At 40.5% G+C, this 22,206-nt stretch overlaps 1 protein-coding gene across 1 annotated transcript in view; it reads left to right on the top strand.

Moving 5' to 3' along the window:
- MICAL2 (microtubule associated monooxygenase, calponin and LIM domain containing 2) overlaps window positions 1-22,206 on the top strand; it is a gene marked incomplete at both ends in the record, with an annotated part of 95,550 nt that overhangs the window by 40,263 nt on the left and 33,081 nt on the right. The window contains 5 exons of the mRNA XM_079537885.1: window positions 5,637-5,744; window positions 6,182-6,262; window positions 7,722-7,908; window positions 9,749-9,837; window positions 10,068-10,167. Coding sequence (XP_079394011.1) covers window positions 5,637-5,744; window positions 6,182-6,262; window positions 7,722-7,908; window positions 9,749-9,837; window positions 10,068-10,167 — 565 coding nt within the window. The remainder of the gene's footprint in view (window positions 1-5,636; window positions 5,745-6,181; window positions 6,263-7,721; window positions 7,909-9,748; window positions 9,838-10,067; window positions 10,168-22,206) is intronic.

Raw genomic sequence — 22,206 nt, 5'->3', positions numbered from 1 at the left:
CTCAGGTTCTCCTTCCTTCACTCTGGTTCTGTAGTGGCAGTCTGGGAACACTGCAACACTGCAGTGCTACATGGGAATATTGCATAGGAGTATTGTCTTGATGTGGGACTAAGGGTGAAAACATGATTTTTCTGGAAGCACTGGGAATGACCGCCATGACTCAGAGCAGACACTCTCTGATGGATGTTCAGCAGATTAATTTAGTGGAATTGGTCTAGTTTTTTTTAATTTTATTTTATTTTGGGGGTATTTTGGTTTTGCTTGTTTGTTTTCCTGCTATATTGTTGTTGCTGTTTGAAATAAGGCTCACAGATGGAGCAGTAACCAGGCAGGTAGGTATTAGGCTGACATGTAGTTTGCAAAGGTACATTCCCTGGATTAGCTGGAGGGGCATTCAGAAAGCTCCATTTCTCTCTCATTCCCCTGGAAAATACAAGATACACAGCCCTCCAAGGACACTGCAAGTCCAGCAGGTGCCTAGCTGCTGTAATCCTGTAATCCCCTTCAGCTTCAAAATCATTGCTTTGCCTAGATTCACTCCTTCCTTTCTGTGACCTAAGACATAAAGCATGTGGTGGGTTTTAAGCTAAGTAATGCCTTACAAAATATCAGGACCTGTTTGTCATAGGTTTTTGAGTAGTACTGCATTGATGTGAAGAGAGTAAAAAACCAATGTGACCTAGCATTTAGCAGATGAGAACTAGGGTCTTAATCATGTGGGAACTCTTCATCAGCAAGAGGGTTTCTTGATGGGATTTAAAATTTTTTCTTCTAAAAAAGCATTTGGCATAAGTGATTGGTTTTGGATGTTTTAATTGAACAGCATTTTGTTTAAAATGCATTCACAAGCTTTTATTAGTTATTGCTGTATTTAAATTACGTACCAGTAGTTTGTTGTTACATGATTTCAGTTAGTGTGAGTTTACTGTGACTGAAAATTCTCTGTCCAGAGATAATGGGAGGGCAAAGCACAACTGAGGCTAGGAAAGCTTGTTTTGTTGTGAGCACAGTAACTACACATTGATCTTATTTGCAGAATTGTTGCTTGGTTAGATAGGATGTTCTTCAGTAAATGCACATGCCAGAGCATCCTGATGCCTAATATGCTGCTTCATGTAGTTGGATAGGCTCAGGTCCTTTTGTACACTGTATGCATTGCATACAGCCAAATATACTGCACAGCATATCTGAGAACTTTAAGTAGCCTGATAATGAGCAGACTAACATCCTCTTTCCTCTCCTCTGAGACAGATTCAAATGAACCCCAATACTTAGATATTTCAGTGGGAAAGGTAGTAATTTTAAATAAATAAAAAACATTGTTTTTTTCTGGGGTTGCTAGTAAGCACACGTGGGTTATGGACAGGAGTGGAAGAGCCATGGTGTTGGGCAAGGCTGCAGGCAGGTAAGAGGATGGTGTCTCTGCCTGCTGCAGGCGTGATCAAGAGTGAAAGGACGGGTCAGGCTTTGGGTGTGGGGTAAGGGAACCCTTGATGGTGGGGAGCACAGTGCCAGGGGAGATATGCTATGATCTGCAGCACAGGCACCTTTCAGAGCAGGTTGTACCAGCATACATTAGCTTTACATGAGTAATGCAAATCCTGCCCTGAGGATAGGATGGATTTAATGTCCCTTTGTACTTATGCCCAAGACAGTGTGTTAGTGATAGTGCATATGGATATGCTCAGATTTTCTTTTCCATCCTGTTTGTGTACTGTGAGGTTAATTCAATCCTGTGATACCTCTGTATTTTTAGTCTGCACGCTTTTCGAAACATCAGTTGTACTATATGCTATAAAATGCTGTCTAAATGTGCAGCATTATCTGTCCATACGTTAAAAAAAATTATAATATTTCAGTTGCACAACTGCCCTTTAAAGTAGAATGATTGATAGCTTTATAAACTATATCTGTTGGATATTGGCTGTGTTCATACTGCTTTAAGGGTGGATTTATAGGACTCAGACTGCAATACAAATTCTAAGAGTTACTGTTAGTTAAATCTGAACTTCAGTGTAAAAAAAGTGTCACAGGATAGAGAGGCCAACAGAAGGAACTCCTATGTGTTCTTGTATATCAACGTGATCCCAGCAGAAGAACAGAAAATACTGAAATAGTTATTTATTAACACTTCATAAGATATGAGCTATGAATATCAGCACCACCACATCCTTTAAATAGTACTGTTGTTGTAATTTCAAGTGAGTATTAAGGCAGGACAGTCCTTGACATCTGCTGAATTTTCATTGGTACGGTATTAACTATAGTGGTATATCTGTTGAAAATAGTGTCTCAGCAGACTTACTGTCTTATTACAAAAGCATATTATTAAGCCTTAGTCCTGAAAGGAGCACTTGAAAGGGAAGTCAGTGGATGCATTCTGCTTCTTCCAGATTCTATTAAACGCATTGACCATAACATATACAATCATTAGAATTCATTAAGGATCAATTTCTGGGTAATAATATGTGCAAGTTGACAGTAATAATTAAAACTCCATTCTAGGTTTAGCCAGCTGTTATTTCTCTTAGGTTGAATATTAACAATATTATGTTACCGACTGGGCTTTGATTTCTCCTGTTTGCTGTTAAAATTTGGGTTGACCTTCAGAACTCTGTATTGATGTGAGCTTTATGTGGGTGTATCCAGGCAGCACATCGTAGGAACTACGAACACACTGCAATCAGTAAGCTTTGCTGCCTGCCAAGTTTGTATCAACTGCTTCCCTTCAGTGACATCTCTAATTATAAGCAGTATTATAAACAGGGCTTGGGTGTTTCCTACACAGAGTAACTTATTATTCAAATGCTGTTTATCTCAGAGGTAAAATATATGTAGCAGATGCAATAAAAAATAAATAAATCACCTCAGAGTAAATAAGTCCAAGAAAATCATTAAGGATTTGTAACAATAAAGGGGAAACATTTTCTGCTTCCAAGAGCATACAATATTTCCTTTATTTTATGAAAGAGGCTTGTTTAATAGTTGGTTGGCTCTGGTGTTGTAAATAATAGCACAGGGAAATACAGGAGGAAGCCTTCTCTTCTCACACTGACAACTAGCCTGATCAACCTGCTACAAAGCTTTGGTAACCTGTCACTGAGAGGTCAGCACTCCTAGTAAGTCACTACACTTTGAGGATTTTGAAGTGTTTCCTGAATTCACCATGTAAGATAACTCTTAAGATTCTTTTCCAGGACAACAAACTATTTAAAGCTCTAGAAGGAATAACATGCCTGAGTTTTGAGCAATAGCCTTTTGTTATATTGACTGTGGCCTCAGCACTACAAAATTGTATGCAGCATCATGCACATCATTTGTTCTCAAGAGTAGTAAGTGCATAAGTGAAATACAGAACCTATTGTGTTCATTAGCATCCAAGTTTCTGGGGTAACTTAGTGTGCTGTTGAAGAAAGCTAAGCTGTATAAGAGCTGACATTCTCTAAAGGAGTATGCCTCTGGTATGCAGATTTGAGGTCAGACCCTTTCTTCTGCAGTGAGTGTTATGAAGGGGAGACATTGTCATCAAAGTCCCTGTTCCTAACCTGAGTGAGGTTTAGAGAAGACACAGGTGGTGGTTGTACTGTTATCACTGATGAATTACAGAGCAGCACTGCTCTCGCTCTCCCTGACCTTTCCTTTGCTGTGGGTTTCTTCTCATGGCAGGTGCTCACAGGGCTGCCCCTATAGATTCCCATCCTGCTGTTTTTATTTCATGTTTGAATAACATTTGAAAGGTGCAATACTGAGGCTGTTGCAAATTCATCTCCTCTTATTTACCCACCTTCCTAATTGGGTAAGGAGAACTAATAGTGATCTTTTCCCCGTAATGTGTCCTTGTTAACCAGACTCACTAAAGGGAGTCCTCAAATCTATTTGTGTCCTGCTCTCCTTCCTGGTCAGCAGCCACAATTTTGTGTTGGTGGTGGTTGATTATGAGACAAGAGTGGTCAGCAGTCTTTTGGTTGCTAGATCAGATGGAAATCCCATTTGTTTTGACGTGGGATATGAACTTCACCTAAATTACACAAATGTTTTCTTTTAATAACACTTTTTAAAGTATGTATAAACATGTAATTTCCTTGTTTTGACTCTCTTAATGGTGGCACAAATTGCTCCAAAGGGTGGAGAACAGAAATCAACCCACCCGATGAATTGCAAGGTGTAGTTTAGGCTGAGGGATGCTCTTCCTGAAATTCAAGTACTTGCGCTTTAAGCATAGCATTATTGTTTAAATGGTTGCTCCAGCATTTTGTTATTTCAAGTTAAACTGTGTTTCAACAGACTTGGAAAGCTTTTTTTTTTTTTTTACCCCAAAAATTGTTATTACTCAAAATCATGCAGATATTAAATAATGCTGTTGTATTTTTTTATACTAAACAAAAACAAATGGCAAAGAATGATCTTTTGAATGATCCTTGTTGTCTTCGCATACATATTTTATGTCTGCCTGGATATTAAGACAAATTAAGATACAACACTCAAAAGATAAGGGAGACTGTAGGGAGCTGGGCATGTTCTCAAGTTCCTGCACTTGATTTTTTTTTTTTTTTTTTTTATTAGCAGGAATATTTTTGTTCATCATAATTTTTGAAAAGACACCCAGAATGCAGTGGAGTTGCTTTTAAGCCTAATAGAAATTTAAAACCATTGTGTTTTCCTTCTCTTCAGAGTAACTTGTTGATTTTTTTTTTAATTATTTATTTTTTTAAACCCCACCGTTAGCAAGATATGGTATGATATCAGTAGAAAATAATTTCACTGAGGAACGAGAGAGTTAAAGTCTGGGCTCAGTGAAGAAGCGAGTGGAAAATAAAGTGCAAGATCAGGCATCTTCTAGGAAGAAAAATATCCTGGCTTCAGAAGAAGAGCATCAGATCCCTGGCCAAATCAGAATAGCTCTTGCAGCCTTTGGGTTTCCAGACAGGTTATGGGTGAAATCAAAATCACTTAGTGGCAATGTGAATTTGGGTAGCAAACCTTCCTGTCAATCTATGAAGTCTTCACAGTCTGTTCCTCGTGAAGAGAGAACTAGAGTACCTACCTACCCATCTGCCACATCTAAAAGTCATTGGAGAGAGTGAGAAATAAACACAGTCGATGCTCAGAGTGGAATTTGTGCGAGACTTCTAGGAGGTTTTCGTAGAATGTTTCCTGAAATACCAGTTTTGAGGTCAGTGTGAGGTGGTGAAGTTTAGTCACCACCTTCCTTTCTGAATTATAAAAAAAAGTCACAGTGGCAGTGTTGTTTTTTTTTCCATTTGTTTGTATTTAATTTATCACAACAATCCTTCCCTCGTTCAGCTCAGCTGCCCTGTGCCTTGTGCTGACCCAACAGGAGGCCTTGTGCTGCAGGAGCAGCATTTGCTCAAGCAGCTATTTCTCCATCATCCACAGGGAGAGAAGTGTGTGGTCTGCCTGGGAGCCTCCTGTGGCCACCAGCTGGACTGTGCTGTTCATGCATGAACACGCTTGTGCTCTGCTGTACTTTGTCTCTGCTTTTTCTCAGAGCCTGTCTTTATCATCGCTTTCATTCATCTGCATGTTTTCAAGTCATTCTCATCTTTTTCTCATTAAATTCTCAAGTAACTAAAGCTCTTCCTTCAATTCTTCATCTTTTCCCCTTTTCTGGTTAGATGACTGTAGGAAAGGTCTCACGTGCAATTGGAGCTATGGCTGAAGTTCTTGTCAATCTGTATGTGAATGATCACAGACCCAAGTCGCAAATTCCCCCCCTTGAGCTGGTAAGACTAAACTCACAAAGAAGCAACAACTTTACTTAAAAGCAGTGTTTTCCAGAGTGTCCTCCTGATTTAACACCTTACTTGTGGTGCATCTTAAGCATTATGAAAGATACTAGCCTAATGCTTACTGAGGAATCGAGTGCACGTTGGCAGTATACGCTAATAATGTGGGTATGCTGGAAGCGTTGCTCACAGTGTCTTCTACTTGTACTTTTATTACTTGTCTGCATGAAATAAAACTTCAGGAGGCTTTTATTAAATGTAATTATTGGTACAATTAGTAATAGAAAATGGTTATTAATCAAGGTGGCGTCTAAAGAAAATTTTGGTACAGTACATGTTTATGCAATTATTTTCAACATGCAAATGCTGAATCACCATGCTTCATTTTGAAGAAAGCTATTTTTAAACTCTGACACGATCCTGTTTGAATTCAGAACCAGTCTTTGGACAGAACTACAGGTTCTTTCCCCACTCCCTGTTCTCCACATCCTGTCTCCAGTGCTCAGAGATGTCAGGTATCGGGAAGCTAAGTCTGGGGTGCTGTGGTGTTGATGCTGACTTATTAGCCAGTACTGAACTCTAATTGCTTCTGCTTCACTGTGACTATCTGACCTGTTCCGTTAACACTGTATTTTTAAAAATGTATTTCTATTCTTTTCTATTTGCATGGTCATTCATCTGGAAGGTTTCGTGTGGTTCATAGTCCAAAACGATCCAGCACAGCACAACAGATTACTAACAGCAGATTTTATTTAGGATTCTCAGCTGTTAAGCTCAAGAGTGTGATTCATGTCTGTAACAATTGTGACTTAAACTTAACATTGAAAAAATGTTCTGAGGCCTTCTTCTGCTGGCAAGATAAAGATGAGTTGTGTGGACTGCATGCTGGTGTCTGAACCTGAGTGGGCCCTGCCAGGCCTGCAGCTCTTCTATCTCAAGCATGGTACCCTCACATCGTGAGGAGAGGAGGGGGAGATGATAGCAGCTGTAGAAGAGCACGGATGGATGCTCACGTGTGCTGACCTGTAACTAAGAGCAACACAGTGAAGCAAAGAAACCTCTTCATGCCTGCCTCTAATAAGTGAAGGGATGTCCGTTGTTCTATTTATAATTTATTATTCTGTGCCTTTGTATGTAGATACAGAACATAGAGTTTGTGACAATTAGGAAAAAAATGTAGTTAACTGGCCAAATTCAACAAAAAGTTCCAAAATATCTGTGTTGTTAACATGAATCTTATTTTAAAATCCAATGAATTTAAAGAATGCTGAATGTCCACGGTAGGAATGAAACTGATTTTTAAACAAACCAAGCCCCAGCTTGGGCTGTCTGTGCAGGCAGAAATGCGGCTGAGAGGGAAAGAGCATTTGTGGGTGATGTTGATACTGGTGTTTGAACCACCACGTCCAACTGTTGGCTTTTCTTCCTTCAACTTAAAGCACAAGTCTAATTTTCCTTAGCAGTAGGAGCTGCTACAAGCTGAGTATGACCTCAGTACTACTGAGATGAACTTAGTCTTCAGGGTTTGCGTAGCTCCAAATGTGTGCCTGTTGTTCAAAGCTGGCAAGGTCTGCCTTCACCCTCATCTGAGAAACACTGCTATCTGCAGCTATGATTGCAAGTGCCTGAGTCCGCACAGCACAGGGCATTGGGTGCATGGGCCTGATGCTGCCCTTGTATTTGAGCAAACGTGAAGTACCCATGAGCTGAAGGGGGGAAGCTGGGTGTGAGTCCAGCCGCAGCTCAATCCTTTCGATTTTCATGATGTCTGATTTATGACTTGCTTTCTAAACCTACAGGCTTGCAGCCTATCAGTAATAAAAAAAAGCTGACTGATGCATTTTTTTAATTGTGTGTGGAGAAAGGGCTGTATAAAACTTCAAGCAGTTAAAGCAACTGCTTACTTCAATGAGAATTTATATCTAGGTGTCCTGTAAAGGCTTCATATGTGTTTCTGTTTTTATCTTTTAACAGGGATCTCTGCGAAAAGAGTTTCCTCAGTCTATTGGGGGGAGTGACATTTGTTATTTCTGCAAAAAACGGGTATATGTTATGGAGCGGCTGAGTGCAGAAGGCCACTTCTTTCACAGGGAGTGCTTCAAGTGTGAAATATGTTCTACAACTCTCCGATTAGGAATTTATGCCTTTGATGTTGAAGAAGGTAACACAGAAGCTATTTAAGAATATTTATATGTCTGAATATTGATGCTTTTAATGGAACCAGAGAAAAAGACCTTGTAGAGTAGCTCAGTCAGGAGGAGGTCTGCCGAGGATGTTCTTTGTGTCCATGTTGATCTTTGAGTCCTCTCACTTCTTACAAAAGAAGCCAATTCAGACATATCTTTAAATGAAGAAATCATCACTGGAAAATAAAGCAAGTGACAAAACTACAATTTGTCCAATCACAGGTCAGAAATGGGGTGGGAATGGAAAGGTGCCTTTTTTCTCTGCCAACAGTACAGAATTATTCTTATCTGACAGTGATAACCAGCCTTTAAATAAAATGATCTACAAAGACAAGTCAGAGCAGCGGTAAATTTATATGTGGGGGGTATTCTTTCAAGATGTAGTAGCTCATGAGTTGAAAGCAGTAGTACTGGCCAAGCAGCGTGCCCTTTATTGCAGCCAGTAGTAGAATGGGATGTTCAGATCTTGGGCTCTTGATGCCACCTACAGCCTGAGGCTTGGGGCAAGGGGATTATATGTTGTTTTCTTTGCTTGTTTTTTTTCTGTTCAGATGGAAGTTAGTAAACTATATAAAAATTCTCTTGCTATTTCCAAATGAATTGAGTATATCTGAGTACTGACCTGATCTCCTCTTACATAAGAATTAAAGTCTCAAGGCCAAAGATAGATCTTCTGCAGTCTAGAGAGTCCTCTGCAAAGATTTTTAGCTGATATTTGACTTTTTGCTGCTTGATATATTGCATTTTTTTGTCACTTGGTATTTGTAGAATCTTGTTTTTTCTGCTATTTATTAATCTTAAACCTGTATGTTAGATTAATTTAAGGCCTTACCTTATTTAATGAATGTGCAAATCTGTATGCTGTAAAAGAAACCCAATCAAAGCACCCCGCTACAAGGCAACTCCCTACTATCAGTACAAGCTGGAGGATGTAAGGATAGAACACAGCCCCAGCATAAAGGACTTTGGAGTTGCTGGTGGATCAGAAGCTGGGTATGAGCCAGCAATGTACCCTTGCAGCCCAAAAAGCCAGCTGTGTCCTGTGCTGCATCAAAAGAAGCATAGCCAGCAGGGTGAGGGAGGTGATCCTGCCCCTCTGCTTTGCACTGGTGAGGCCTCACTTGGAGTACTGCATCCAGATGTGGAGTCCTCATTACAGGAAGAGCATGGACTTGTAAGAGCACATTCAGAGGAGGCCCACAAAAACGATCCAAGGGTGGAATGCCTCTCAGCCCGTCCTTGTAGGAGAACTGGGGCTGTTTAGCGTGGAGAAGAGAAGGCTCCGGGGAGACCTTGACAGGCTTTCGGTATCTAAAGGGGGGCTGTAAGAAAGAAGGGGACTGACTCTTCATCAGGGTCTGTTGTGACAGGACAAGGGGAAATAAATTTTAAACTTTAAATTAAGTGGAAGGAGATTTAGAGTGAATGCAAGGAAGAAGCTTTTTATGATAAGGATGATAAGGCACTGGAACAGGTTGTCCAAAGAGGTAATGAATGTCCCATACTGGGAAACATCCAAGGTTAGGATGCATGGGGCTCTGAGCAATCTGATCAAGCTGTAGATGCTCCTTTCTATTGTAGGGGAGTTGGACTAGATTGCCTTTAAGGGTCCCTTCTAACTAAAATGATTTTGTGATTCTGTAAAGCTGTGGGCAATGCAGAACCAGCACATGATTTCCCATTTCTTTTGCTGCCGAACCATTAATCACCTTGATTTTTTTTTTATTTTTTTATTTTTTTTGTACACAAAATAGTACAGTTCTCATCAGTAGGTGTAAAGATAAAAGGTCATATAATTTACTTTTTCTTTTCTAGGTAAATTTTACTGTAAACCTCATTTTAGACACTGCAAAATCAGTAATAAACACCGAAAGAGAAGAGCAACATTACAGGTCCAGTGCAAGGTACGTATTGGTTATATCATTAATGCAGAAATTATTGAAGCAGCTTTATCTAGAGCAGAGTATGTGTATGTGTAGTCTGGTTTTCAGTGGAAAAGAGCTCTTCACCTATGAAGTTGAACTTAAGAACAGTTGGAAGTGAATATATATCTAAAAACTTAAAAACTAACAGAAACTGGACTTTATACTTATCTTAGAAGTTGTATTTAATAAATGTTAATGCTTTTTATAAGGAGGCAACAGAAGCCTGGAAGAAAGAAGAACTCAGAGCTACAGAGAGCACCACAGACAGCACTTTAACAACTGCTAGCAGTCCAGAGGACAGGTCCCCAGGTATCCTGACTTCCTTCTTTAGGCGCACTCTAAGCTGGCCCCTTCGGGTGACAAGGGATCTGCTTGACATTCCCAGACGCCTCTCTAACTGGATGCATGGTTTTCTGCACGCTACCAATGTTCATTTCAGGGACAATGCATATAACTATACCTACTTGTACGAACTCTTGAGCCTTGGTGTGCCATTTCTCTGTGCTCTTCTAGAGGTACTTATTCATATGTACCGGGAAGCAGAGCTATCCCTTGAAAATGTGCTTGAATGGGCAAAAAAATTCTACAGGGTTTAAATTTTTCTATGCGTCTTGCTCAATTGTGCCTTTCAGATTTTCAAAATGAGCAGCCTCACTATTTTCCTGAGGCTTTTTGTTGTTTTTTTTTTTTTTTAATTTGTTTTTTACTTGCAATTTAATGTGAGACTTAAATGAACAATATATTCCTTCTGATATAAACTAGGTGCAATCAAAATTTTCAGTGTAAAATGTACTGTATGTTAAAATATGAAGGGTGATGTCCAGACACATTTCCAAAACACGGAGACGGATGAAGGATATTTTGAAATTTTTTTTCTGTTTTGTCCTATTTGGGATCAGACCATTGGGGACAGGTACATTTTAAAAGCCTTCCTCCCCTCTGCTTCGTTGTTGTTGTTGGACAAAGAAAGAGTTTTTGTTCTTTCAGATGTTTGGGGAATATTTATGACAAAGAACTGGGTTTTGAAACCTGAATATGGCGCATCCCTTTTTTTTTTTTTTTTTCTTGCTTTCATCTTCTCTCTGGGTTATGAGGTTTATAACTTGCATGACATTTCAAAAAAAAAATCATGTGTTAAATTCATGTTACTCCTAGTCATGCCTTTTACATTTCATACCCTCTGCTGATAGTGGGTATAATCTGTAATACTAATTTATTTAACATTTTGAAATAAGTCTGAAGAGCAAATCTGAGCTGAGTGACCGCCTGATTGAAAACACACATCAAAGGAAGTAGGAGTATTATTAGATGTGAGTTATTCCTCAATTCAAGGCTTCTTCTTTAGGCAGCTGTTTCAATGAATATTGAGTTGTGGAGCATTCATATGTCACTGAAGTCGCGAGTATTTTGCCTCCAGAGGCACTGGGTCCTATTATGTTTGGAATTTTTTAAGAATACAACTTTAGAACAAACAACAAAAAAACTATGAATTTATTCTAAGGATATTGCTTTGTAATCAGGTACTTCATTCTTTTCAATGTGTAAAGCTGATAGCAAGTAGATGAAATTCTGTTATCTGGAGCGGCTGTAAAATAAATTTTTCTGGTGTTTCTCATCAAGGTCTACCTTCACCAAAAGCTGTCAGGAGCAGGTTAAGTAGGGCTATTAAACAACAAGGAGACAGTGAGAGCGCCCCAAATTCTGATTGCTTTCTCAGCCTAGGTAGCCAGTGAGGTCAGCATGCTCCCTGCCTCTAAAGTACTTAAATATTTAATTAAGACGTTACTCAAGAAATAGATAAGCAAATTAATATGGCAGTATGCATAGCCTAAAATGAAAAGTACCTGTAACGTTTTTTTCTAGCCAACATAACATGACGTAAGTAATAGGAAATAATTTTATGTTCAATTTGTACCAAAGTTTGAGGATGACTTTTTAGTGGTCCCAAATAACTGCTTCTTACGGACTGGGTGTTTGTTTTGTTTTGTTTTAATTTTAAGTGAATGTAGGCAAAGACAATTTAAAGTTGTCTTCTGTCTTAGATGTTAAAAGGAAATATGTGTTCTGTTTAAAATAAATGGCAAACTGGGTTTTTCCTCTAGATATTTTGGTGTAATTTCTCAACTACAGGGATAAAGCTTTTCCCATTTTATAGTGCTTATATATTCTGGGGAGAAATTGTGAAGAGTATGCATAGAACTTGGGGAAAAAAAAAAAAAAAAAAAAGCTTGAAAGAATTGTTTAGGTGTAAGGTAGCATTTGGTTGAAATAAATTGCCATTAATGCTCAAATGTGCATTTAGCAAAACTTTGCTAGAACACTGACTGGACACATTGGCCATTATATCAACATGGTGAGCTGTGATTATCTCTTTCATAGCGTTTAAATCTACTTTAGAACAGTCTGCACTTTTAAAATTATTTACTAATGCCAGTTGTTGTTTCACTCTAAATGGAAAAAAAAATCTGTATAATTTACCATGTTATCCCTACAACACAGCAAACTGCTAAATGGTGAAGTTCTGAAGTTAGACTCAGTCTCAATTTTAATTTCAGTTTGTCAACAGCATGGTCTTGCAGAATACATTTTTCCTGATGTTTTCTTTTGCTATTCACTACAAGAAAACGTTCTGCTTTTCAGCAGAGTGTAATGGTAAACTTACAGAAAATGCTGACAGTAAGAAACTTGGAAATCTGTGTTAACCCATGAGTTTGAATGAAATGAATCTTACTAGGAGAAAGCATTTTCTTTTTATAAAAAGATGGTAATGATGCTATATAGGTTTATATAATAGGGAGAAAAATCCCTAAATTCTCACAAAAGACCTCGGGGGGGAGGGGGAAACATACAAAATAAAAACCATTTTCCTGGAGGATCCTAATTATACCACCTATTCCACTGGGATTCTGGAGGTTGTTGGGAAGGTTGTTTATTCGTATCAATCTGATCATCAAATTGCTAGTTGTTTGGCTTTTTTTAAACTCTTTATCTTAATACTCTGATAATAAGATTAATACTTATTTGTCCTTGTTCATGATTTAATGAAAGAAAGGCAGTTCCATTTTGGCCAATTCTTCTTTGTGAACTTACTGATGCTCTTCTATATAACCAAGCTAAGTTCTGTGTTTTTGTTTTTTTTTCTGTGCTCTCTTTGTCAATGTCCCTCATTACTTTTAGTCCAATTCATCATTCCGGTGTTGCACCCGCTCACTGGCTGAAGCCTTTATGCTGTCAGGTGATTTTTCTGCTTGCCAGTTCCAAAACTGTGTGACTAACACTGTTGTTTGACAACATTTCACTGCATTGATTTTGTGTTTTATTTTTTAATACCATTTTGGAGCAAACTGTGTCTGGTATATTAATGGATGTGAGCTTTGGCATGATCATTTAACCTGTTGCTGAGTTCATAGTTCTGTAAAAGGTTATGTCTGCTCTCTCTGTAGAGAATGTTTTTCCTTCTGTGTCTGTGCATGTACCCTTACTTTCCTTGTGTCTTCCAGGTAAGTTAGGTGTATAAATAAATTGATTCTTGAAAGAACTATTTCTTATTTCTTTCAAGGTAATTTTAAAATAAGGTGACAATAAAAGCCAGGTGATTCTCCTGGATGAGCACCTATTTCTATTGCACTCGCATATTCAATGAGCAAGTTTTCACTGAGATCAAATATTCAGTGAGCAATCAACATTTGAGCACTCTTTTTAAGTGCTTCTTTGCTTTCATAGAGGAAAATTATTTTACAAATGAATTCTGTTGGAAAAAATAGAGCTACACAAATTCCAATCTTCCACCCCAAGTAACATACTAGGCAGGCCTAACAGAAATAGATGTGTGCTGTTTTTCAGTCCTTAATGTCTAAATGCCAAATTTTTATAACCAGAGTGTTTTGGTTTGGGTTGTTTTGTTAACTAATACCAGCTCTCACGAGGCCCCATTATTTGCCCTCTGATTAATGGATTTGTCTTGCTGCATGAGAAGTTGCCAATACTCTCCATGACAAATTAGACAAATTACTTTGTATGTATTTTTTCATGTAAGTTCCAGTCTATATAATCACACCATAATCTAAAAGGGGAAATGAATCCAAAGAAGGAACGAGGGCTCAGCCTGACCAGCAAGTGCCCTGAGCTTAGGTTGATGTGGTCATGACACAGCTTTACTTGCTGAGGATGGCCGTCAATGGGAATGGGGACTGGAAATAGATCTAAGCAGCAGCTTGCAGAGTGGGGGGCAGACATGCTGTGCTACTTGTCCCATTTCACACACACGATCAGGAATGAAGAAGAACTGAAGGGTCCTTATCTTGCTGACCTGTATGTTTGCATGACTAAACAACAGTATTGATTTGTGTGGGCATGCTAAATTGTCTTGATGGCTTTCAAAGTTCCCTTGCTGTGCCCATACAAAACCTCTCTATATTCTAACCATCTGGAAAATGGTTAGGAGGCACCTTCCTATGAATTGCAGGACTATGGTGTTCTGTTGCTAAGTTCAGCATGCTTTGAGATGAAGGTCATGACATAAAGGTCTGCCATTTCAAACCACGTTCCATTGCTATGCTTTTTTTTTTTTTTTTTTTTTACCCTCTGTTACAGAATCTTCCTAGCTCTTCCTGGCCAGTGAGGATTCTGTCCTTCTCTTCCTAAGTCTTCTGTCTTCGCTTTACTTTATAATCTTAATGGAATATTTTTATTAAATAGTTTTTAATGCTGTATTTAAATTTTCACATGGAAATTCTGTATTTTGCACACAGTGAAAATTGTTTCAGCTCTATTTATGGTATTTGCTGTAAAGATAAATAAATGTACTTCTTTATAAGTCTCCTTGTTTCATCTCTTCCTTTTAAAAAGATTTCTTGAACAGTAACTTAATGGTGACTTTATGCTTGTTTTTACAAGTTCTTCTGGTGGATGCTGTTATTTTTGTAGTGGCCTGACCCAGTGGCCAGGGAGTTTCGCTGTGGTGTGATAATCCAGTGTGTGTTCCTTTTGGAAGGTCCTTGACCCTGACATTTTACACTAATTATCCCATCCACTTGAGACATGTAGGTGCCTGATACTGGGGTTTATCCTTCCTGAAACTGATAAGTAGGAGTTGATGAGCATGGGGATTGCTTGCATACCCAAACGGCAGTTGTTGTCTTCTCTTTGCTTCTGTTTCCTTTCTATATGCTTTTATTTTATGTACTAACAAATATCATGCTATGTTATCTGCATTTGGGATCTCAGATCACGTACAGAAAAAGCAGATAATAACTGAGTAAAGCTTCATTTTAGCTGCTGACTCTGGACTGCTGTTTGCCAGCTCCCTATACCTTGTTGATCCCTAGAAGCTGTATCTAACACTGACTTACTATTTGATTACAATGGCCTTTTTAAATATATTTCATTTATTAAATTTGCTTTCCATTTCTTTGTCATGTTTTTTATTTCCATTATTGCTTAATGGAAAGATTACGATTTTAGTTGTGAAGTCATTTCAAACTGAGTCTCACTAAAGTCAGAGTTGTTTGAACAACAGGAATGATTTTTTAATTTTTTTTTTGAAGTGTTGCTAGAGACAACATTGCAGAACAACAAATGTTAGCCCCAATGAGCTATTCCATCTCCCAGAGGACAAGCCACCAAGGACAGTAGAAATTTTGTAATCCCAGCAAGAGATGGTTTGTATAATGAAACCATAGTGCAAATGTCATCGAACTTGGCAATTCCTTAATTGGGATGGGAAAAGCAATTTGGATCAGTAGTACATTTTTACATAGTACAGTAGTACAAATTACAGTCTTAAAGCAGGCTTTCTTTTTTTTCTTTTTTTTTTTTTTGCCATCTTTACTTGATAATTTTAGGGAGAGGCAGTGGCAGAGAAACGTCAGAATTTGTTTTTCGGTCTGCAGAAGGTGATGATTTGTTCTGTATTGAAGCTTTGGGAGGCACCACATGTTCACACTGTTCTCACAAACGGTTTCACTTACTCCTGCTAAAATATCGAAACAATAACTTGGAGTTGGAATATTGTGAGCATTTAATTTGTTGTAACTGTGTTTTTCTGTGGTGGCGTAGAAGGCCCCAGAAGCCAAATCACTAGCAAATCCTATCTTTATCGGATATGCTTCATAGCAAGCAGTCCATGTCCTCTAATGGTAGTGGATAACACAGAACACACTGCACAGAAAAGAAATAAAGCAGACAAAATGAGCAATGTGAGAGGAGCAAGCTTGTATTTATTCCTTCATTCTGAGTCAAAATTCTCACCCAGTGGAATTTGTAAACGTTCATTAGTTTGATCCCAGTAATGCTGCTGGAGGTAAAGGTGTGGATTAAGTTCTGTGTGAATTTAAGGCTAGTTCAGGACTTTCGCATCTTTGGGGAGAACTCATCCTCTGGCCACCTCTCCCTGTGAAGGGAGGCTGATTCTTCCTGCCACCCTTTCACTTAGCTCTCTGCCAAAGCTCCAGCTTCTGGCAGGCATGTGCCAGAAACTCCATGTATACCCCCACATTAGCCACACTGTGTCCCTGCACGCAGCTGAAAGAGACAGTGGTGCTTGGTGGAAACAGATATACCTTCAAAAAATCACAGATTTGCAGGTGATGCTGCCTCTTTATGCTGTCAGTGCTTGCTAAGAGAAGGAAAGCTACTTGCTACAGATGACACGATAGTAGTAGAACTGCAGAGATTGTTTGCTGTACCTTAGGTTCAGGAATTGCACACTCTTGCTCTCATTCCTCCTCTTTATACCCGTTCAAATCAGTTCTCAACCTGTCTGTTGCCTCTAATATCTAAGCATCTGTTAATGAAAAGCAAACATGGCAGAATCATGCAAAGATAACCTTCTTATATTAAGATTATGCTAATGCTTTATAATGAAAAAGATCATGCCACTTTAAAGTGTACTACAACTGTAGAATTGCTTAGATTCAAACAAGAACCCTTCATTAACTCCATCAAGAAGAGTAATTTCTGTTCCTCTCTATTTCTTCTAGACTGCCACAATAATAAAGTACCAGTGCATGTTTCTTCTCTGTGTATTCCAACCTCCAGCAAGGGTTGTGGTCTTTGTTTTCCCACAACATTATGGCAATTAGTTACTATAACTGGCTTTAACTCACTTCTTGCTTGCTCATTCCTCAAATTCCAATCACAATGATTGGAACAATGAGTTCTGAAATGCAATGAATTCTACATCAAGATTTATATTTTCAAAGGTATTACATGTTTGTAGATGACTTGGGTTTTTTGCGTGGAAGATCATGTTGCTGAAGATCAGAAGACATTCTGTATTTAATACTTGATCCAAGCATATGTATCAGTCATGTAAATATTTCCTGAGTCTTTTTCTGTTGCTTCATGGGATGTTTTAGCACAAAAAGAACAAAGTTTTGATCTCATCTCATCAGGTGGTGGTCTCCAGACTCAGTTGAAATGGCTGGAATTTCTGAGTTCTTCTAAAATGAGAAATTACAAAGAAGTTTGTATGTCACTGTGCTCTTTTATTTGCCTTTGTACTTTAGGAAGTAACTCATATCTTTGTTTTAAGGTTTTTGGCATTTGGAGTTGGTGTGTAAAGAAAAATATTATTTTGGCAGATATTAGTTTGCTGACTGCTTCAGGGACAAATTGTTTTGGCTGCATTCTGAATTTCGAATTATTACATGCATTAATATACCAGACTAACACAGATTGCTCTGATAAAATAAACATTTGCTCTGAAATTGTGCGGTTTTGAGAAGCAAATTTCCATAAATACATAAATTCACTGTATTCAGTTTTTCAGTTACCTGCTTTCTCTTTTAACTCTGTAGCAATTTTTGCTCAGTCTGTATTAATATTAGCCTTACTGTGCACTGTCCTGGATGTATTCAGAAGTTGTGTTCTTTGGGTTCTCTCTTGCTACTTAAAGCTCCCTGGTTCGATTTTGTGACTGAATTGACAAGTGTCTGTTCATCGCATAAGTAATGGATGCTTTGAAGAAGTGCCTGGGCCCACGTGGACATAGAAGTTGCTCTGCTGGTGTGGGGGCAGGGAGGGGGGCAGTGGATAAGCCCATTACCAGGCCACAGGGGAGAAGGGGCAGCACAAAGCCTTTGCAGGCAGCGCTGGCTGGAAGCTGGGCTGGAGGTCTGGCCATGCTTCCACTGGAAACAGTGTGCCCCACAGAAAGGAGAAAGCTGGTTGGCTTTGTTCTCCACTTTTTGCTAGATAGTATAATGTGGAATTGACTTGGTAGACAAACAATTTGAGCTTGTGCATAAAGGGCTAGAAAGGTGGGAAGAGCCTATCCTGTGAAACACCCTATCTCTTCCTGAAATGCTTTTTCAGGGACAGAAATTTGCCTGGTGGTTTCTTAGATATGCTGAAATGCCAGAGTTTGGTAAATAAAGTACATCAATTTGGGGATGCTGTTGGAAGCCTTATAGCCTCCTAGTGCACATTTGTGAAATAACTTAATGGGATGTCCTTAATTTCAAGGTGTAATGCAGGTGATGCTTCCAGGCAGCCTTACGTGTTTTGGAGCTCAGATTGCAGCAGTCAGCTGAGGTTACAGTAGGTTTGAGCTGGGTTAGGCTGCAGCCTACTCTGTGTAGTCTGGTAGCTAGCATACTGCCACATGACCTAAGCAAGCTGGAGGAGCCATTCTCTGATCCCATTTTTGTCCTTTGTGGGCAGAGGCTTCCCTGGAGAGTACTTTCTGCTCTGTATTTTATTCCTCTGCTTGCTGGGTTCATTTCAATTGTGCTTCCACAGCACTGATGACACCTTCCTTCTGCCCTGCAGCTTTCTACAAGTCATGCTGTGTTATAAGTAGGACACACATGATTTTTGGGGGTCTATTATACAGTAAGAAGCCAGAGAGGCAGTGAAGTGTGCTGGGTGTGCTACAAATCAATCTGTGGTCTGATGACTGAATTTCTTAATGTCCATTTTTGATGCCAACTGGTATTTGCTTTCACCAATGGAGCTGCCCACATTTATGAGTAACTGCACTTACAATTACTCGTGTCACTGCCTTAGTCAGCAGCTCCATACAAGGCCAGGCAGAGTACTGTCATCCTGTGAATGAATTATAGGGTGACACAGTTTAATGGCAGGGTAAAAGTCTCAGGATTGCCAGCAAGCTAGGCTGGGAACTTGCTGTGGGAGGACACTAGGCAAGGGCGGCTGCAGGAGGTGAGCATAGGTTACTTCTGTAGTGAAGGCCCCATAGGTGTGTTGGCTTGGTGCTTCTGTGGGAAGAAGGTTTCTCCCTGAGTACTGCTACCCTGGCATCAGGAGGGGTGGGGGCCAGCTGGCAGGTTGACCCAGCTGAGCACACCCAAACTTTGTCCCCTTCACAGGAGTGCAGGTGGTGGTGCTGGGCACAGTGGGGAAGTGAGCTGGGTGCCTGTGCTCCTGCTGCCCACTAGCACTGGTATTTCAGTGCTTTTCATCTGAGGCTTTGAAGGCCTTAACCGTTACTGAATTGCTATGATATCTCTGGGTAAGTACCACTCCTGTTCCACAGTCTTCAACGAGTTGCAAAAAACGTGATGTGTCAGAGGTGCTAATATATCATATTCTACGTGGAGATTTTGACAGCTGATTCCAGGTTTCTTTCTTCCTCCCCCGGACAAGGCCCTTATGCTGTAAGAAATCTCTGCTCAGAATTGCAAGGAGTCAGGGCGCTTGTAGGGCATTCTCTGGACTGTTCTCCCTGCAAGAGCTTTCTTCCTGACTAACTTACCTGCTGGGAGTTTTGTGGTCCCTAGGGGAAAGATTGATACTTTAAAAAAAAAAAAAAAAAAAATCTGGCTCTGTTTCTATACATTGTCTTTCTTGTGTCTTAAAGGATGTTCTCCAAGTTTGTAATAGTATATTCTTTATACTATATATTCTTTATATGTTTTCTTTATTACACTTTATACTATAATATTCTTTGTACTCTCGTAAGCTTGACGTGGCTAACTCCCCTTTTCTGCTTGTGCACCATTCCATTCAGACTGACTCAGCTGAGAAATATCAATATATTTTGCTTAAAAAATGCATTTCCCTCTCCCAGATTAAAGCCAGCTGAAGTAGAATAGGGTGAGTAAACATGGACTCTTTTGGTTGCTTATGGCATGGCAGCATTGCCTTGATTTTCATGCTGCTGCAGCTAACTTGGTTCAGGACTTTTCCAGACAGGTTCAGTGAGGCATCTTTAAATGTTTTTGTCCAAGGCAGGCTGAGGGAAGTACATGCAGAACAGCAAAGCTGATAAAGGCAGGAGCCAGCTGGTGGCCGAGACGGCTGGCCCTCTGGGGAGGGGGCTGTGATTTGGGCTTTGTGCTGTTGTGAGTGGCACTCATGAGAATCCCCATTCCATCCAGCCCAGCTGCCCTCAGCAGGCATTTGGCTCTGCCCAAATTTGGCTGATACTCGAGCCCCTGTCATCTCCCTGTTGGGTTGCAGTTATGTGCTCTGCCTGCTGCTAATTTGGCAGGTGGCTTGGTAGAAGCAGCCCATGCAGAGGCAGGCTTCCCTGTCAGATGAGACACACCAACATGAGTAACGTCCCTTTTCTGCTGCCTGTTCACCTCAGCTTTGTTGGTGAGGCACTCAGATGCTATAGAATAATCGATGCATTAATAAATGGTGGTCACAGTGAATGATGGCTCCTCTGGAGGTGGCCTCTCCTCTACCCCACGTGTAGTGGCTTCCAACAGGCTACTGCAGTGCCTGCTGCAGTAAGCTAAGCAAAACTGACAGCAACTGCACTGTTAACGTGGCATAAAATAGAAATAGTTGTTAGTACCTCTCTGCAGCACTGAGCTAGCATGGCGTGGTGCAATGAGACAGCAGCACACAACTCAGAACCTTCACCACATGAATGGCTGCTTTCGGCACAGCCTCTCTGACTGGGAAGAGGAGCACAGTGACTTTTTTTGTCTGCTCTGCAATGGCAGAGGGAACATGCCTGAAGTTGGACCACTTGTTGCAATTTGTTGGTCAAAAGAGCACACTGAACAGCTCCGAGATCTTAGCATTCAAAAACTGGAGCTTGAGATTTTGGCAGAGTGGCCTGGCTCTGCTGGGCAGGCATTAGGTGGTGCTCAGGCACCCAAAGCAGCAGTAACTCTGGCCTGGGGTCTGAGGGGCTCATTGCCCTCCCTGGGCCCCAAGGCTGGCAGTGACACTGGGAGGGATTTGCCTTCTCTTAGGTGAAGCCAGTGCTGGTAGCTGGAGTGTGACCAGTCTGGTACCTGCCCTGCACTTTTGGGGTATGAACTGACTGAGAGGCAATCTGGGGGAGGACAACTAACAAAGCTAATTGTGAGCTCTGTTATTTATATTTACGTAACTTGCGTCTGTAATAGAGTTAAGGACAACCTTGCAGTTTCCATGTGGCCTTGTCTCTTTCTGCTAGACTCTGAGCTCCATATGGTGCAAAGTGTGGCCAGCAGGTTGCTGTGGGCCTATGGAAAGTGTCCAGGCAGTGGGGCATGCTCTTCCAGAAAGTGACCGAAAAAGGTCTTGGTGTGGTATCATTGCTGGATGTCATTCTGTAAGCACCTGAGTGTTATAAGCTTGCTGTGAGTAGAATTGCAGTGACATTGCAGTCATGCTGAGTTCGTGTGGTTTCTGCTGCTGGGGCCACATGTGGGGGGCCGGCAGCGAGGCCTCTCCTGAGGCACAGCAGGACAGCTCTGCTTTGTGCTGCTCAGCAAGTGTGGGGACCTTGGAAAGCTTGCTTGTGTTCCTGATCAGAGGCTGCTGCTTTGGTAACCAATAGGCACTCTGAGGTCTGTTTGTCAGAGCTGATAACCGGCTGGGCACGGGCCCTGCTGAAGAACCGGACAGGCTGACCACTCAGCAAGGTCTGAGAGGGGAACTCCTGCAAGTCCACCCTGGAGCCAGGAGCTGGCTGAACCAGCTCTGAGGGATAGTCACGCCATCCAAATGTTATCACTAACTTACACTAAGTAAATAATTGTGGTATTTGGATTATCAGTGCAGTAAATAAGGATTTGTACCCCTGGATTGTAGCTTTGGAGCTAAAATAAAGTTCCATCCAAGTCCTGTGAGTTCTGCCAGTGTTACAGAGGTGCTATGATGTCTTTGCCCCTCGCTGGTCGCATTTCATCAGATTCATTTGAAATGAATGTGGCTGTTTCAGATGCAAGGATGAACCAGACCTTTGGCTGACTGGAAGAACATGGAATTGAGAAAACTCAGCATGAGACATAATGGGAAAGAGAAGCATTTTTGACTGGAACGTGATCTGAATCTGTCCGGAGGGGCTGTGTGGGCTGTTCAACCAAGCCTGTGTGCTGGAGCAAGCCTTGGACACCCCTGACCTTGGGATGAGCACTGATCCTGCAGTGAACCTCAGGC

Source organism: Tetrao urogallus, assembly GCF_951394365.1.
Source record: "Tetrao urogallus genome assembly, chromosome: 6".
Classification (NCBI taxonomy): domain Eukaryota; kingdom Metazoa; phylum Chordata; class Aves; order Galliformes; family Phasianidae; genus Tetrao; species Tetrao urogallus.
This window is presented reverse-complemented; position numbering and strand designations above follow the sequence as displayed.